The 18,571-nt window shown below is 42.3% G+C and overlaps 1 protein-coding gene across 1 annotated transcript in view; it reads left to right on the top strand.

Moving 5' to 3' along the window:
• Nucleotides 1-7,006: 7,006 nt before the first annotated feature.
• SOAT1 (sterol O-acyltransferase 1) overlaps nucleotides 7,007-18,571 on the top strand; it is a 55,854-nt gene continuing 44,289 nt past the window's right edge. The window contains exons 1-2 of the mRNA XM_054979780.1: nucleotides 7,007-7,062; nucleotides 17,477-17,610. Coding sequence (XP_054835755.1) covers nucleotides 17,493-17,610 — 118 coding nt within the window. The 5' untranslated portion in view covers nucleotides 7,007-7,062; nucleotides 17,477-17,492. The remainder of the gene's footprint in view (nucleotides 7,063-17,476; nucleotides 17,611-18,571) is intronic.

The following is an 18,571-nucleotide window of genomic DNA, read 5'->3' as shown; positions in this document are numbered from 1 at the left end:
TCAATAGAGACTCAAGGGAGTATACATTGGCCAAGGTATATAAATTGTAGTTTTCTACTTCACCAATCAAAAAGAGGGTTTCAGGTGCTGATTTGACACATTTGAATTCTGGGGAGGATTACGGTATTAGCAGACCATATTTGGAGAGAAAGCCTAAAAAGGCCAGGGAACTTTTTAAAAAAGTTTTTCCTGTACAGGAGAGGGAGGAAGGGATTTACTAATCTATCCTTCCACATCCCCACAACTATAGAACAAAGGGTGCTGAACCTAGGTTTAGGATTTGTACCAACTCCTAGGTATAATGCTTTTCAAACAAGGGTGAATTTTTTCTGTTAATAAGACAATTAGAATTAACATCATTTGGGGGGAATTTGATGTATACAGAGGACACTAAATTCCGACCAAAATCTACTTTCTTGCCAGCAGTTAATGATCCATCTTTGCAGGTTTTGAAAAGCGGGTATTGAGAGATTTAGACAATTTGGAACATTTTTATAGTACCAACAGACATAATTTGACATTACAAGAGCATAGAGCTTTGAAGAATCTGGCTAAGGATGAAACAATTGTTATTAAGCAGGCCAATAAAGGTCATCTTGAACTCAACGTGGAGGTTACACAACGGAGTGATCGTTCCTGCTATGAGATTGCTAATAAAGATCCCACTAATCAAATAAAGCAGATCATTAAAATCACATTACAGGAGGCAGTGAACATGAATTATATAGATGAGTCCACTTTCAATTTTTTGTTAAATGATCATCCTAGGGTCCCCGTGTTTTATGTTATACCCAAAATCCACTGGTTTTCCTCCACTGGGATGTCCAGTTGTGTCAGGTTCAGGGTCAGTCCTGGAACCACTTTCACAGTACATTTCTGAAACCTTTTGTAGGTAGGGTCAGCATCTTTTATTAACGATACTAAGGATCTCATAAACAAAATAGAAAAGAAACAAGTCCCAGGTCGTTCTGGTTTTGTAACAATGGATGCTTCTGCTTTTTACACAAATATTCCACATGATGAAGTAAGAACAGTCCTAGAAATTATACTGGACCTGCATCCCAATAGGCCTCCCCAGCTTTTTTCTGATGGAATTTATTGATATATTACTAAGGAAAAATTATTTTAGATATAAGGATTAATTTTATTTGCAGATGAAAGGGTTGCCATGGGGAGCCCTTGGTCACCTAGTGTGGCTAATCTGTTTATGACTCCTTTAGAAAAGGAAGTTCTGTGTATTCCAGAAGTAAATCCCTTTTATAAAAACAGCGTATTATACAAACACTACGTAGATGATATTTTCATCATTTTTGATAGTAGAGAGAGGATAGAAGATTTCTGTACATGGACTGATCCTATTCATGAAACTATTAAATTTGTTGGTCAGTTTCATGAAAAGTCTATTTCGTTTCTTGATATTGTATAAAAATAATTGGAATGAAATAGCCATGAGGAACTTCTTTAAGCCCATGGATAGGAATACAAATTTACATTATAAATCTTTTCATCTACCACATTTATGCAATAACTGTATGGCCAGTTTCTTAGAATCAAATGGAATTCTACAGATAAGTGGGATTTTACTATGGAATGTAGCAGAATGGTTAAGTAGTTTGTAAATTGGGGATATCCAATGGATGTAATTCGGGGAGCAAAACAGTGGCTAGAGAAGATTTACTCAAAGACGAGCCCTAGACAGTCCAGAATATTTTAACATGTGCTTTTCAACATAGCGTCATGGCAGAATTTATCAAAAGAATTATTTATAAACATTGGCGCCCGGTTTCTGAGATACTAGGGTGCAATAGCAATCCTCATATTGGTTTTAGGAAAATGAAGAGCATAAGAGATATGTTGATTAGATCAAATGCAGGACATAATAAAATGGAACAGGTGGGTACCCTAGAGCATTTCAAATGTGGCAGCTGTTTGGTATGTGAGCTAGCAATGGAAATCAAGGAGTTTATACATCCTAAGAGGCCATTTTCTGTTAAGCTGACACATTTTTCTAATTGTAACACCAGGGAGATAATCTACATAATCAAATGCCCATGTAATTTATTATATGTTGGAAGCAGTACTGGACCGGTGAAAATCACAATAATAGAGCATAATTCTAGGATATGTATCAGATGCTCCCATGGTACCACACTTTATTGAGAAGGGTCATGCACCTGATGATATATGGTTTTGGGTAGTTTACAAGTTGTACCATATCCCTACAATCGGATTGATGCAGCATTGCTACAGCAGGAAACAAGTTTCAATACATAAATTGCAAACACAGGTGCCATATGGTCTCAATCAGAATTTGGATTTTTCATCTTTCCTTTACATTGTATCTAACGACTTTTTCATTGGGAGGAGAGAGTAAAATATCTTTAAATGATTCAAGAATGTAAATGCAGTTGCAAATGCTTATATTTCACAAAAGTTTTTAAGGTTAATGAGCCTTTAGAACATTGAGAACATCTGTGTCAACATTTGGCTTCTTGTCTCATTACTAATGCTAATTTCTCCACACCCACTATCCCTCTGCATACCCCACCCTATTCAATACACCTGCTATTATCATTTGGCTTCTGCAATCTCTCCACTTTCCAAGATATAAGGACAGATGGACTCCCATTTTAGCTCTATCTGAAGAAGTGAGCTGTGGCTCACTCATACTCGACCACAAATTTTGTTAGTCTGATAGGTTCTACCGGAGACTTGCTCTTATGTTCCAACAGAAAGGGTTAGGATTGGCTTGTGATATACAGTAACAAGGTAAGTTACAATCTAATATAATACAGAAGAATTACACAGGCTTTTTCACTTTTGTGGTTTTATTATGTAATTGTATCATTAGTTCCAGATTGAGTAATCATACATCTGAGAAGCTTGCAACTTCTGAGGAAGACACGTGTGAAAGGAGTTTCAACTGGGTGATCATTCTGTTTCCCCATAAACGGGTGATTTGGCCTGTTTGGGGCCCATTTTGGCCCAGTGTGGTGCACAGAAGCGCACCATGTTGTCCACAAGCACATTCCAGGAGGCACGTTCCCATGCCTCCCCCCCACCCCCCGCCAGCCAAGGAAAGTGGTGGTGGGTGGCAGAAGGTGGGAGCAGGGGACTGGCAACTGTAGTTCTACAGCTGATTGTTAACATTGTGGGTAAAAATTGTAGTTTGGTATAGTGTGGTTATTTTTGGACACGTTATAAAACACAACAACAATATAACAGATTAATGAAACAAATGTATATTTTGCAAAAGGTTTTTGTTATGACATAGTAGTTTGTTCTATCACAGTGTTTTTTTTTTCCTTTTCTCTATTTGGTAACTTAATTCCCAAGCATGAAGGGCCCAATTCAGATTGGGACCATGGTTCAGGACAAGAAGAGTTTTTTTTAAAAAAAATCTATGCTTTATGCTGGGTTAGGGCTTTTAACATTCTGGATTTCAATTGGGTGGGTAGCCATGTTGGTCTGCAGTAGAACAGCAGAATTTTTGTACAGTGGCACCTTGGAGACCAACAAGATTTTCCAAAATCTTGGACAAAAATCCTGCTGGATTTTAATCAGGGCTTTTTTTCTGTGAAAAGAGGTGGTGGAACTCAGTGGGTTGCCCTTGGAGAAAATGGTCACATGGCTGGTGGCCCCGCCCCCTGATCTCCAGATAAAGGGTAGTTTAGATTGCCTTCAGCGCTGCAGCAGTGTGGAGGGCAATCTAAACTACCCTCTGTCTGGAGATCAGGGGGCGGGGCCACCAGCCATGTGACCATTTTCAAGAGGTTCCGGAACTCCGTTCCACCGTGTTCCAGCTGAAAAAAAGCCCTGATTTTAATTATATGTTTTAACGTATTGTTTTTATTACTTTATGTTGTAAGCCACCTCAGGCAGGTTCCTGGAGAGGAAGCATAGAAATGTTCTAAATAAATGAACAAATAAAATTTTCCTCTCCACCCCATTTTTCTGACTTGGTGGCTGTGCAGCGCTGCTATTTACCCCATTGGAGAAACATACACATGAGTATGTTTCACCAGCAGGGAAACCAAGCCTGGTGCCATTTCAGGTTAGGAAAACAGTGCAGGGGTGTTGAAGGTGTAACTTCCCTCTTTCTGCAGCCCCAAGTCCAAACCTCACATGAATGCAAATTAAGTTTCAACATGGAACTCCAACTGCTTGTCATGCCAGTGAGACCCAGGGTGGACCTGTGAACAAGGTACCGTGTTGCCTGGCAATAAGCGGCACCCACACATGTAATGTAAGAGAAAGGAGGCCAAAGTCTTTGTCACTTCAGACTTCTAACAGGATAGGTTCTTGAGTGCTTATTCATTAGATACTGAGTGTTTACTAGCCCAGAGAGGTTTTGAATACTCTTCTACATGAATCTTGCTTCAAGTAGAAAACTAACATAGCAAGAAAAGACACAGGCTAGAACCTTACAGCGAAAACGTCCTGTTTATTTCATTGCAACAATGGGTTATATCCTATCAGCGTTTTCACTGGCAAAAGAGGAAGGAAGGGCCCCTTTTGACCACCCAAAAGGCTCTGCATGGAATATGGGACCTGTGTGGATAAAAACCACAGGGGATGTAGGCTGCCAGCTAGGAGGGAAATTGAGAATGTTGAATGGAAAAACTAGTATGATCCCAGCACAAGTCTCCCTCAGTCAATGAAACCGAATGAAGTTGTAGAGATCTGAAATGGTAGGGTGGTCTGCATCAACTACATGTGGAGCTTGGAATGTGTGAAGGCTCACTCAAAATCAATTCCCTGCAAGCAGAAAATCAACAAAGCAAGGGAAAGGAGGGTTAGGCTAGAAGACCCTCTCTTCCCAATATGCTTTGTGTCCTTCTTCCAGAAAGCTCCCCCCCCCTTAAATACAGGAGAGTATTCCTGCCTGTTTTAATAATTTAAGACTCAAATTTGCATCTATTCTGTTTCACACACAAATATGTAAAATATTTCTTTCTCGTGGTTTGGGAATGAGCTGACCATGTTACAATCACATGCTGAGATTAAAAGTCTGAACAAAGCAAGGGAGGGGCTACCTTTGTAATAACGTAATCACCAAAGAGAGGCACAACTGCCCAGGAGTAAGAGGAGACTATATACACAATTATTACCAATGTAATATATATTCACTCTTATGGTGCAAAAGTGTTCAAAGCGTAAAGTGCAAACTACAAAAAAATATATATACTCAAATCTAGTACAAAAGCAGTCATATAGTCCTATATCCTCTGTACATCAGAGATACATTTCATTACAATCTCTATTGCTGTATACAAGAGGAAATAAATAAATATATCCAACCGGTCCTGAAAGTCTTTCCTCCTCAGGCGGTTTGAATGTCCAACCAATGAAGACAAACCAGATAAGTATCAAGTAAGTATCAAAGGCTGAATTGGTAGCGCTTCAATAATGTTAATAGTTGTTTTGCAGATGATAGACAGACCTCCTCCTGAAACCAGCACAGATGGGTGGAAGAGGGAGACCAACACCCAGCCCAACAGTTTGCTGGCATATCAAACAATCTCGTTTCACACAAAAGCTGGTATCATCTCCACTCTGTATTTAGCCATCCATTATCAGATATTAAACTGATTAGAATTGTCCCAAAGAGACGGAAGCTAATGTTTGCATTGCCTCTTCTCAGCGCAGTTGTAGTAGGAAAGTGTATGTGTGAAAGGTCATATGTGCAGTCCAAACCACCGGCCAATGGGGGACATGCCGCCCTATTGAACTGATAAGAACAGATAACTTGGTAGAGAATGTTTAGCCTCAAAGCCAAAAGGCCGAGAAGCGATTACATCCATTATCACCTAGTTGGTTCCGCAAATGACGGTTCAACGCTGTTAAGGATTTAACTGTATTATATTATGTCATAAGAACATTAAGAACCCTGCTGAATCAGACCAGTGGTCCATCTAGTCCAGCACTAGTTTCACACAATAGCCAACCAGTTGCCCTGGTGGGGGTGTAGATTGCCGTCAAGTCACAGCTGACTTATGGTGACCCCTGGTGGGGTTTTCATGGCAAGATACTAACAGAGGTGGCTTGCCATTGCCTGCCTCTGCAGCCCTGGTATTTTTTGGAGGCCTCCCATCCAATTACTAACCAAGAGCAACCCTGCTTAGCTTCCAAGATCTGATGAGATCAGGCTCACCTGGGCCACTGGGGGGAGGGGGGGCTGGCCAACAGGACATAGAGGCCTTCGCCTAATGCCACGTGCTAGCACTGGCATTCAGAGGCTTGCTGGCTCTGTATAATGATAGTTTCAGACAGGTAGCCATGTTGGTCGGTTGAAGAGCAAGATTTGGCTCAAGTAGCACCTTAGGAGACCAACTAGATTTCCGGGGTATGAGCTTTCGAGAGTCAGAGCTACCTTAATGAGATATCTGAGAAAAGGAGCTTTTAATCTGATAAAAAGAGCGCAGGCTCTGGAAATCTAGTTGGCCTTTAAGATGCTACTGGACCCAAACTTTGCTCTGTATAGGGAGGCTGTAGCAGCCATCGGTGGGCCTCTCCTTCCTGAACCCAACCCTATTTAAAGCCCTCTGCACTCGTGGAAGTCACTAGGTCCACTGGCAGTGAATCCCCCCAAATCTTCCACGTGGAAAAAAAATACCAAGAATTCTTTCGAGCCACGTGGCCAAGGGCGAACGGTCCGCACAGGAGGCGCTGGGCCAGGGCTCCTTGCGGGGGGCGGGCGGCAAGTCCTTTAAGCGTCTTTGCTTCCCTGCCTCCCCCGCGCTACTCAGGCCTCCTCCGCTCCGACAGGCGCTTGGCTGGCGCCCTCCCGGGCCGGCGGCTCCCCACGCGCTCCCCAGCCCCCTGGTTCCTTCCTCGCCCGCCGCCAGAGGGAGGGGAGGAGGCAGCCGCTCGGCGCCGGCCGCTCCGAGCGCCGGTAGCCAATGGCCAGCCGCTTCTCCCTCGGCCGCCTATGGAGGTGCCTCCTCTCCCCCCTCCCCGCCACAGTGACGAAGGCGGAGGAGAGTCACACGGTGGCGCGTTCCGGTTTGCATCCTGCGGGCAAGAAGCGCGGACGAGGAGTCGAGCGCGCTGGGGCTGAAGGTGAGCCTGGGCGTGGGGCAGCGAGCTTGGACTCCCCGGAAAAGATGCCCGGGCGGCGGCGGGGAGGAACGCAGGGAGCGCAGCCCCCTTCGTCCCTTGTGCGGAGGGGCTGAGCCCGCGTGGACCTCGGGGGCGGGGAGGGCGAGGAGTTGGGGGGCGGCAGAAGGGGCGCCGGCGGCCCGATCCTGCGCGCCTGCTCGCGAGTAAGCCTCGCGGCGTTCCTGGGCGCATCTTCTGCTTTGCGCCAGGGAAAAGGCGCAAGGCTGAGCCGGCGTCTCCACCGCGTTTTGCCGGCTGCTCCTCCTAGCCTGGGCGTGCTGGGCCGGGGTGGTCATTTCCCCTTTTGTCTTGCGTGGAAACCGCTGGGGCTCCAGCTGGGCTTTCTGAACCCCCGGAACCGGGGCGGGCAGATCCTGACCTTTAGAGGCGTAGGAGGTGAGGAAAGAGCGGAGATGGAGAAGCGGGGCGGGAGAAATGACGCTGGCTTGCGGTTTCCCGGATCGGAACTCTTGTGCGCCAGAATAGAAGTTGCTTTATAAAGCCGTGTGCTTAAAACCAACCAACCAACAAACGACGCAGGTCCGAGTCCCTAAGAAGCTCGGGGAGGGGGTGGAAGCGGGAGAGAGAAGGAATGTACTTACTCCGCAGGGAGGGAGCAATCGGGCAAGTTGGACTATTGCACCATGAAACGGATTCAAAATAAATGGGCAGAGACAAACAGGTGGCGGGGGGGGGGGGTTGGCTGGAGTAGGAGAGTTTTGCCTATTGTCCTTTGAGAACTGGAGGAACAAAAAAGCTGATACGTTTCGCCACCTGCTTTTTAAAAATCAGTTTGTTTCCTTAGGAAAAAAGGATGGGAAAGTGATTCTTCGAGCCTTCCGGTAGCCAAAGAGCACGATTTGGGTCCAAAGACCAGCCAGATTTTCAGGGTATTAAAAGCTCACTTTGAGCTAAAAGGTAAAACTCATACCCTGAGAATCTAGTTGATGTTTAAGGTGCTGCTGGACCCGAATCTTGCTCTTCAAGCCTCCTGGTGACTTTTGCTTCTCCTAGATGCTTCCTGCCTTCTTTCCCTTCCCTATTTCGAGGTTCTTTCTGATGCAAATCCCATTTTTCATGATCTATCTCTATGGACGGCATTGAAGGTCCCAGTGGCACAGAAAGCAAATTTCTGTCTTGTTCCCAAATTAAACCACCTCAGTTCTGTTAGTGGTTTGATCACATGGCACCTGTTAATTGTTAACTCTTTCTGCTCCCTTGCTTTTCTGAGTGCCTCCTTTGAGCTTCTTATGCAATTTGGATGCTGGCAGAAATGTCAGGGAGGAAAAAACAGATTGTGATAAGGAGGAACCTTTTTTGTAGGATAGCAGATACCTATTAGGCATACAGATGTGTTATATTGGAAAACACACAGATTGCAATAGGGCAGTCATGTTCAAATGGCAGCTTTTTGTTTTGTTTTTCCCATATAGAAACTTTTCTGTTTCTGAGTGTTTTTTGTGAATATTAACATTTTTAATATGCAAGTGTGTAAAATTTATATCTTGCAAAAGGCAGCCTTCTTATCACAGCTTTCAGTGTCTTACGAATTCCTAAACCAGCTTGGTCAAGACTGTTGACCAAAGCTGCCTTTGGTTACGAAACTTTGTTCTGAACTTTAGAAAGGTTTTGTAACCCAAGTATAAAAAGGATTGTGAGGCTTTGGTTCTTGTGATAGAAGCAAGCCCAAGAAATGTTTCATAACTCGGGGATGCTTTATCTGTGGAAAACATTGTGCTCGGTGTCAGGATAGCCAGTAGGAGAGCTAAGTTTGGAGAAAGATGTGATGGGCTTTAGGTAGTGAGTGGCTACACATCAAGAAGAAAGCAGGCATTTTCACCCAAGGAGTCAGTAGACCTGAATGTGGGGGGAAGTCTTGATTCAATTTTTTTTTAAAGGATTGATTTTTAAATAAAGGAACTTGGTGTAAAATGACACTTGAACTTACTACAAACATGTTTATCCTTATAATGCCATAAAGCATAATCATGATATTCTAAAATAAACATGTGTTAATGATTGACATTTCAGTTTATTTATCTACCTGATCAGCTCCTCCCATCCTACTAAAAAGATTGTGAGATTCTCTCATTATTTGCTTCTAAACTGGTCTAGGGACCCCCTGAAGTACAAATGGGGTATTTGTGATTTAAATCTGATATAAATAACTGGTTTTGTTTTGTTTTGTTTTTTAACGTGAAACAGTCCGGTGACTTTAGCAAGTTTAAAGTATGGTGGATTTTCAGAACTGAGTGGCTTGTTGTCTGTAACGTGTTCCCTGTGGAGGGTAATATGGAACAGAAAGTGTAACAGTCACTTTAAAAATCAAATACACATTCTGCATGCATTTTTCAAATGTTAAAGATGTGAAGAACGCAGATATCAGTTTGAGCACCGATGCTAAAATAGCTTACACATAAATGAGCAGATGTATGTATATAAGCATCTGTGGTTAGGGTTACCAGCCTCCATGTGAGTCCTGGAGTGTGTGTGTGTGTTATGTGCTGTCAAGTCAACTCCAACCTATGGCGACCCTATGAATGAAAGACCTCCAAAACATCCTATCATTAACAGATTTGCTCAGATCTTGCAAACAGGAGGACGTGGCTTCTTTTATTGAGTTCAGCCATCTTGTTTTAGGTCTTCCTCTTTTCCTACTGCCTTCTACTTTTCCTAGCATTATTGACTTTTCCAGAGAATCTTGTCTTCTCATAATGTGACCAAAGTACGATAGCCTCAGTTTTGTCATTTTAGCTTTTAGGGAGAGTTCAGGCTTGATTTGATCTAGTATCCACCTTTTTGTCTTTTTGGCCGTCCGTGGTATCCGCAGAACTCCAGCACCACATTTCAAATGAATCAATTTTCTTCCTGTCAGCTTTCTTCACCGCCAACTTTCACATCCATACCTCGTACCATTGTTTGGATTATCTTGATCTTAGTACCCAGAGAGACGTCTTTATCTTCAATGATCTTATCTAGCTCCCTCACAGCTGCTCATCCAAGTCTGATTTCCTTATTGCAGTCTCCCTGTTGGTTGATGATTGAGCCAAGGAATAGAAAATCTTGGACAATTTCAATTTCCTCATTGTCAAGTTTAAAATTGTGTAACTCCTCAGTAGTCATTACTTCACTCTTCTTGATGTTCAGATGTAATCCTGCTTTGGCGCTTTCTCCTTTCACCTTCAACAGTAGTTGTTTCAAGTCTTCACTATTTTCTGCCAGTAACATGGTGTTATCTGCATATCTCAAATTGTTAATTTTCCTTCCACCAATTTTTACTCCAGCTTCTTCTAGATCTAATCCAACTTTCCTTACGATATGCTCTGTATAGAGGTTGAACAAGTAGGAAGATAATATGCAGCCTTATCTGACACCTTTGCCAGTAGGAAACCATTCTGTTTCCCCATATTCTGTCCTAACAGTAGCCTTTTGTTCAAAGTACAGGTTGCGCATCAAAACAGTCAGATGTTGTGGCACCCACATTTCTTTTAACACTATCCATAGCTTTTCACGATCCACACAATCAAAGGCTTTGCTATAATCTATAAAGCACAGGCTGATTTTCTTCTGAAATTACCTGGTGCGTTCCATTAGCCATTGTAAATTTGCGATGTGATCTTTAGTGCCTCTTCCTTTCTTGAATCCAGCTTGAACATCTGGCATTTCTTGTTCCATATATGGTAAGAGTCTTTGCTGTAGAATCTTGAGCATCACTTTGCTTGCATGGGAAATTTACGCAATAGTCTGATAGTTGCTGCATTCTTTGGCATCCCCCTTTTTTGGAATTGGAATGTAGATGGAGCATTTCCAGTCTGTGGGCCACTGTTTTGTTTTCCATATTTGTTGACAGATTCTTGTTAATATTTTGATGGACTCCATTTCTGTAGCTTGAAATAGCTCTATTAGTATTTTCTCCTGATCAGTAAATGCAGTTTTTCAGTGATCTTTGTTGTTCTCTTCTATTTCTTTGCACTGGTTATTATAATAGATTTCTTTGTCTCTGTGTGTAGATCGCTGAAAAACTGCATTTGGGTTTGATTTCAGGGATCTACACACAGAGACAAAGAAATCTATTATAATAACCAGTGCAAAGAAATAGAAGAGAACAACAAAGATCGCTGAAAAACTGCATTTACAATTCTCACTCTATTTCTGTCACCTTTTGCTTTTGCTTCCCGTCTGTCTTTAGTAATTTTAAGAGTTTCCTCAGTCATCCATTTAAGCTTCTCCTTTCTTTTGGCGACAGGAATAGTCTTTGTACATTCTTCCTTAATGATATCTCTGGTTTCAGCCCATAATTCTTCTGGTTCACGATCAATTAAAATTAGTATTGTAAATCTATTTCTTACCTGCAAAGCAGAAGAAGGCAATGGTAAACCACTTCTGCTAATCTCTTACCTTGAAAACCCCATGATGAGTCCTGGAGATCTCTCAGAATTACACCTGATTTCCAGGCTACAGATCAGTTACCCCTGGAAAAAATGGCGGCTTTGGAAGGAGGACTCAGTGGTATTAATACCCTGATGAGGGCCCTCCTCTTGCCAAACCACGCCCTCTCCAGATGCCACCCCAAAATATCCAGGAATTTCCCAACCCAGAGTTGACAACCCTATCTGTGGCTAACTGCCAGTAGGCAGTGTGCTAAGTCAGGTGGACCATTGTTCTTGCTCATGGCTGTGTGATCTGGAGAGGGTACAGCCAGCTGGGCAAAATATTAGTCTAGATGCCCTAGAAATCTGAAGATACAACGCAGCTTCATCTATATAAGGAATTCTATAGCTGCTTGATTACTTTGAATTAACCACCAAGAAGAATTGCTTAGAGGAAACTAGGTATGAGCCATGTGTGGTTCCTCTAGAACACCTGCATGTTTTAATAGAATAAAAAATTCTAGGCATGGTTGAAGAGAAAATTTTGTAAAATAATAATAATAGCATTTGATTTCTATACCGCCTTTCAGGACAACTTAATGCCCACTCAGAGCGGTCTACAACGTGTGTTATTATTATCCACACAACAATCACTCTGTGAGGCGGGTGGGGCTGAGAGAGCTCCGAGAAGCTGTGACTGACCCAAGATCACCCAGATGCTTCAGGTGGAGGAGCGGGGAATCAAACCCGGTCCTGCCGCTCTTAACCACCACAACAAATTGGCTCTGAATACAAAATTGGAGGCAGGAAGCTTTTTTACTTGATTCCTTCTTTCCAGTAAAGAGAATAACCGGTGTGGTGTAGTGATTCATTGGAGTGTCAGGCCCAGGTTTGAATCCCCACTGTGCCATGAATCTCCTCTCTTGCTGTGTGATCTTGGGCCAGTCACACACTCTCAATCTAACCTGATTGTGAGGATAAAATGGAGGAAAAGATAACAGTGTAAGCTCCTTTGGGTCCCCATTGGGGAGAAAGGCAGGAACTAAATGAAATAACTAAACTCTAGAATTCTCTGGTTTCACACCCTAAAAATTCTTAATCAAGTTTTTCTCTTCCTTATTTGAGGGTGTTTTTTTTTTTTTTAGTTTTATGTGTTTTTACATTTCTGCTCTTCCCAGTGGGGAAAAGTAGTTTAAAATATTGTTCTCCCTGCCTCTATTTTATTTTCACGGCAACAACCTTGTGAGAGGTAAGACTGGCTGACAGAAAGTGACTGGCCCAAGGTTACCCGGTGAGCTTTTGTGGAGAGTGCGGTTTCCAACGATCCTAGTCTGGCAGGTCACCCACTAAACCACATTAGCTATAACCATTATTGAATAAGTGTGTTACAGAATAAGTAAAAATATCCCTGTGGTAGTATGACACCTGTCAGTTTAATAAACAGAACTTTTTCTGTGTTTGTAGTTATCCACTTGCCTGTAACTATGTTGAGTAAAAATTGCCTCCTGCTGGCCTCATGAGCAGAGGAGTGTATGTATGGCCCATTATTCCCTCCTAAATTGATCATGTCCCTTTACATCCTACAAACTATCTCTAGAAAGACTCAGAGGAGTTAGCCGTGTTAGTCTGTAGTAGCAAAATAGAAAAGAGTCCAGTAGCACCTTTAAGACTAACCAAGTTTTCTGTACTATAAGCTTTCGAGTCCAGTAGCACCTTTAAGACTAACCAAGTTTTCTGTACTATAAGCTTTCGAGAATCACAGTTCTCTTCCTCAGATGCATGAGTCTAGAAAGACTGTGAATGATTACTGATTAGAACAGAGTAAAGGTTGCAGGTGAACAGCTGCAGCAAGTCTGCTAAAAGAAAGAAGTTTAGGGTGTGGCAGGAAGGACCTGTTTAACTTGTAGCCAGAAGGAAACCTGGAAAAAGGGGCTACTGATTAGCATGAAAAGGGGTCAAAGGATTGGCCTGTTTGCTTGATCAGGATGGTAATTTTCCTGAGTGTAAGGCAGCCTTCCTTCCCTTTTGGTAGTGTGGGGGTATTTTTTTTTGTTTCAAACAAGTTTGCACAGTTGATCAACACAACCTTATTTAAACAAGTTCCTTGTTGATGATCTGTGATTTTTTTTCTTCTTCTTGTCATCAGGCAGACTTGGCTCTGATCTCAGTGAAGTGGGCTATGTCTGGTTAGTGATTGAGCACACAATTATTTCAGTGTTTTTAAAGTATCATTCATTGTATTTTAGAAGCAGTGATTGACAGCGCAATCCTATGCTTAGGCTTGCACTGTAAACACAGGTATTGCTGCTCCTACTGGTGATAAAAATACAAAGGACAAAGCCCAAGAAAGTTCAACAATAGTATAAGAAAATTCCCAATGCAGTTTGCAGTTCTTCAGGAAACAGTCAAGACCTGTGCAGCAGGTATGCTATGCATTGAATCCTAATAGAAAAAAATATAAAAGCTGTAATAGGATTCATACCAGCTAAATTGCTACTTTAATCACATGCAATAATATAATAATTTGTGATAACCGTAAAAGACACTTTAAAGAGCAAGAAAGCCAATAAAATCAAAAGCAGACATAGGTTATAAAATGGGTTTGTGTATGCCTTTAATAAAAAGTCAAACATTCTTTCCCTAAAAATAGATAGTTAATATTCATAAATGGGCTACATTCAGAGGAAGTGTTTGGCCTGAACCTGGCTTGTTGCTCCGCTTGCATGTGCCCCTTGTTTCTACTTTCCTCACCCATCTTGCATGGTGCGCAATGAAAGGAATCTTAGCATAAAACTAACCCCAGTTCACCTGTGAATGCCAGGTGTGCAGCTGAACCGGAGTTAGGCTTTTTCATGTGGCAGAATGAGGTGGTGGTAAAATGGGTCATACCACTTCAGGCTGTAAGGTGGGAAGAATCGCATTTTCAGTGCTCCTCCTTGTAAAAACACCCTACGCATAACAAAAGGAAGTTTTTGGTTCTTGTGATGCTGTGCTTTTTTTCTGTTTAAGAGGAATCATTACAGCAATGTCAGGAAGCTGTCTGAAGAAGGGAGCTCTGTCTCTCAGCTGCTTTCCCTGTGAAAATCTTGTTGGTTTCTAAGTTGCCACTGGACTCCAGTCCTGTTGAGGAGCTTTGAAAATATAATTCCTCATCTGTTTTCTAAAACAATACAGACTATTCTGCCACCTAGTTAACACCCTCATTCTGCTGCTCATTTTAACCAAACCTTATGCTCTCCCCCGCCCCAAACACATAAACTGGGTTTAATCCAGGCTTAGAATGTTATTTATTTGCACATTTTTAGGCTACTTTTCTCCCCAGAAAGATCCAAAGTGGCTTACAAAAGCAAAAAAAAAATCTGGCTAATCCAGAGATCTGGCAAAATGGTTTTCACAGGTCATGATGAGCCTCAGGGTAAGAAGGGCCAAGAGCTAGCCCCACCCAATTTAAATATCTGCGGAAAGTGGAGGGAGAAAGTTAGCCCAGACAGACCTCCACTGCTGCTGTCCTGAAGCGGTGAGCCACTTCCCTCCTGCCAGAATGTCTGCTTATGTGTGGAGAAACTAACTGTTTAAAGGCCACCGGCATTCATACGTTTCAGGTAACTAGAGTGAGCTACAAACTAGAATTCCTTCATTGCCCTCTGCATAAGTGAGGAGTGGGAGGTGTGCACGCCAACCGGGCAATATCCAGGGTTCATGCACATTCAGGCTTAATGTGCTCTTGGCATGATATTTTGAATGCAGCCACTGCAAAGCCCCTATTAGATGTTTTGACGTATGGCTTTGTTTGCTAGAGAGGATTTTCCGATAACAGGAGTGATGCCTACGGTATTGTTTGCTGCAGTCTTGTCAACTATCCCACAGAAATCCAGCATTTTTAACAAGTCGCTCTGCACACCCATCTTTTAGTAAATTGCATCACATCACTGTTTCTTTAAAGCTTCCTTGTTTGATCATCTGGGTATAATGCTTGTTTGCCACAAGTGGAAAGGTGAATGTACAAGCCTTCACTTAACTAAACACTCCTAATGTATACACCAGTAAGGATTAACATCCTGGTTGTGTGTAGTTGTGGACGGTATCATCAGGAGGAGACAGTCGTGGTCAGTTGAAACAGAGTACCTAGAAACCGAAGGCCGTCTAAATGATCCTCACAACTCGGGCAAGTGCTGATGCCCCAGATACATTAGCAAGATTTGAGCTAGTGCTTCCAGAGTTAAAACTGCATACCATATTAATTGGTGTTTCTGCTGTTTGCTAACACGATGTCTGGTGGGGAGCCCCCCCCCCGCCCCCACAAGACTGCAGAGAGCCCTGAGGAAATACAGTCTTTAGAAACACACAGCATCCTTTCATGGGGCCCGTTCTCAATAGAGACCAGGCCTTCCTGTATCTGCCAGTTGGTTTGTTTCCCATTACAATACCGTCCCCTCATTTTTTATGTAGGAGAAAACAGCTGCTGGTTTATGGGAGATATTAAAAGGGGAGTGCTTGGAGACTACCAAGTCATAAGGAGAGCCAATGTAATGCTGTGGCAAAGAAACTAAGCTTTGAGTTGGGATATCTTCTGTCTGAGTCTCTCCTTTGTCATAAAGTCACTAAATGGCCTTTGGCACATCATTTTTTCTCAGGTCTGTTTCCTTTCACCATTCTCTGGCTCAGGACTCATCCACTCATCCTTTGCCAAAGCTCACACTTTCCCCCTATTGTCCATCTTGTGGAATGGGATACCAGAGGAGATGAGGAAGTCCTATTGTCTGCATATCTTTTAAAAGAAATACAAAGCTGTTTTGTTTGCAAGTGCTTTTAATGGCATTCAAGTTGAAGTTAATGTTGATACTGATTGTGTTATTGTTTTGTGGTTTTAGCACTCAGTGTTTTTACTGTTTTTAATTATGGGTTTCAAGATGCCTTAATCCCAGTTTTAGGGTAAGGCAGGATATAGGCATTTAAAACAACTTAAGGAGGTACGTAAACCTCAAGTGGTCCTTTGTCTTTGTGAATGCACCGTGACAGATAAATCGCCACAGGTAATACTTTCAAATCCTCCAATGTCATCTCAAACACAATTCTTAGGCAGTGCGTACATTTCACTGAGACTGGAACACTGCTTGGGTAATCTTAGGCGAGATGAAGTGCTTTCAGCCTTAGTTTTTCACTAGTGAAATGAGAGTGGTGTGTAGAACTGGCATCTCTGATGGTTTCACCTAAATATGTGTGTGGGGAGGGTGTTGTTGGTGAATGTTTAACAGCTTTCTGTTTTGATGAGTCAGGATGTTTGTGTTTAATTTAGGCACATTCTGTCCCAAGGAAAAAGACCCGGCAACAAAATTTTCCCAAACATTGCTGTTCTAGTACAACTCAGATCAGTGTTACGTTTTTTGGACTTTAACTTAACCCTGACAGAGAACTGTTGTATATAAGAGAGAGAAAGAAAAGGAACACCCCTCCCCCCCATTTCTTACAAAGTAGATGGAAAGCAGTTAAACACAAGAGGGCAATGCTGAACTTTTCTTCTGCCTGCATTCCCCCTTCCCCCATTTTTTCTATTCATTTTTCCCTTGCCAAGTTCAGAATGCACCTTTGGGTGGCAAGTGCCTGGGGGGAAGGAAGTGGAATTAGAAGATGGGTTCAGCACACTCTCTTGCCCGGCTGTGGTTTAACCCTCACCCCTCCATTTTATAGGAAATTAGTGTCAACGGAATTCTAGTACATGGGTCTGTTACCATTGTAACTAACTTTCCCTAAGAGCCAATTTGAATTCGGGAGAAAAAAATTGTTCAAAACCAAGAACCCCCACCCTCTAATTGAAAAGTGTTTTCACTGAATATTGTAAGCGGTGCGTTTAAAAATGCATGAGGGTTAGAAACTTGCTTTAAAAATGGAGTTCTTGAAATATTCTTAACGGCCTTGAAAGTAGAATACAGTGTGTTGAAGAACAGTTATCTGTATGGATGTTAATTGCTAACCAATTATTTTTATCCTTCCCTCTGCCCTTATAGTGTTAAGTCTGTTATCATGGTGGGTGAAGACAATATCTCTGTACGGAATCGCCGATCTGCGTACAGCACCACAGAGAAGGACGATGTGTCACGGAGGCATGAGGAAGACTGGTCATTCTCAAAATTCAGCAATGGTACGTTTTTTCCATAACGACTTCATACAGTAAAGTTACATTCGCCTAAAGAAATCTGGGTTGGTTTTACAAGTCAGTCCATTCATTAGACCAGTTACATCTGCCTATGATTAAACATTCCAGAGTTTTTAGGTGAGCTGGTGTCATGCTAAGAATAATGCGCTCGGGTGTGTCTCATAGGTCCTGGAAGATGCCTTGCCTCAAATAGTGGTGAATTTCAGCCGAGTGACTAATCCACCTTGAAGAAAGCATGTGGGATCTTTTACTTGTATTCTTGCGTCTGTAGGGGTCCTTGTAATTCCCGGAGGAGGTTACTCTCGGTCGTTCTGTAGTGTTACAAACACAAGTGCCATGTTTTATGAATGATTGACTCTTTATCTCCCTCTGTGAGGAAAAGTTGAGGCCAAGAAGGCAGCTATTGTTAGGCACCTCAGTGCTGGCTGCTTTAGTTTCCCTTCTGAATGCAACTTCATTCTTCCTCTGTCTTTTCTTCCTGCATTTCCCAGCCATTTAGTGATTTGCCAGAAAAACGCTATCCTACTTTTTAGACAGTCCATTAATAATCCAATTAAAAAAGATAAACTTAATAAAAATAACCACCAACCCCCCCCCCCTGCTGCCGATGAGGCAGGTTATAGGTAAGCATTTGCCTCTAAGTTTGTTATAACCAGATTTGCGTATATGCCTGGTTTGGATCATGAAAGTTCTGTTTAAAGAAGAGGTCTGTGCTCCCTTTCTTAAAAGCTAATGAAGAAAAAGGTGGCTAGATGTAATTTTCTTTGTAAAATTGGTTGGGCTTGCATCAGCTGGCTGCTATATTTGCTTTATATTCAGTTTTTGCTGATGTGAGGGTAGGAGTTCCTACATATATTATGATGTATGTTACATGTCATTCTTCAGAACAGGATTTATCCAGTTCTAGGGCTGTGTTCCTTTTATAAATTATAACTGCAAGGGACAA

The sequence above is a fragment of the Eublepharis macularius genome, chromosome 5 (assembly GCF_028583425.1).
Source record: "Eublepharis macularius isolate TG4126 chromosome 5, MPM_Emac_v1.0, whole genome shotgun sequence".
In the NCBI taxonomy this organism is placed as follows: Eukaryota; Metazoa; Chordata; class Lepidosauria; order Squamata; family Eublepharidae; genus Eublepharis; species Eublepharis macularius.
This window is presented reverse-complemented; position numbering and strand designations above follow the sequence as displayed.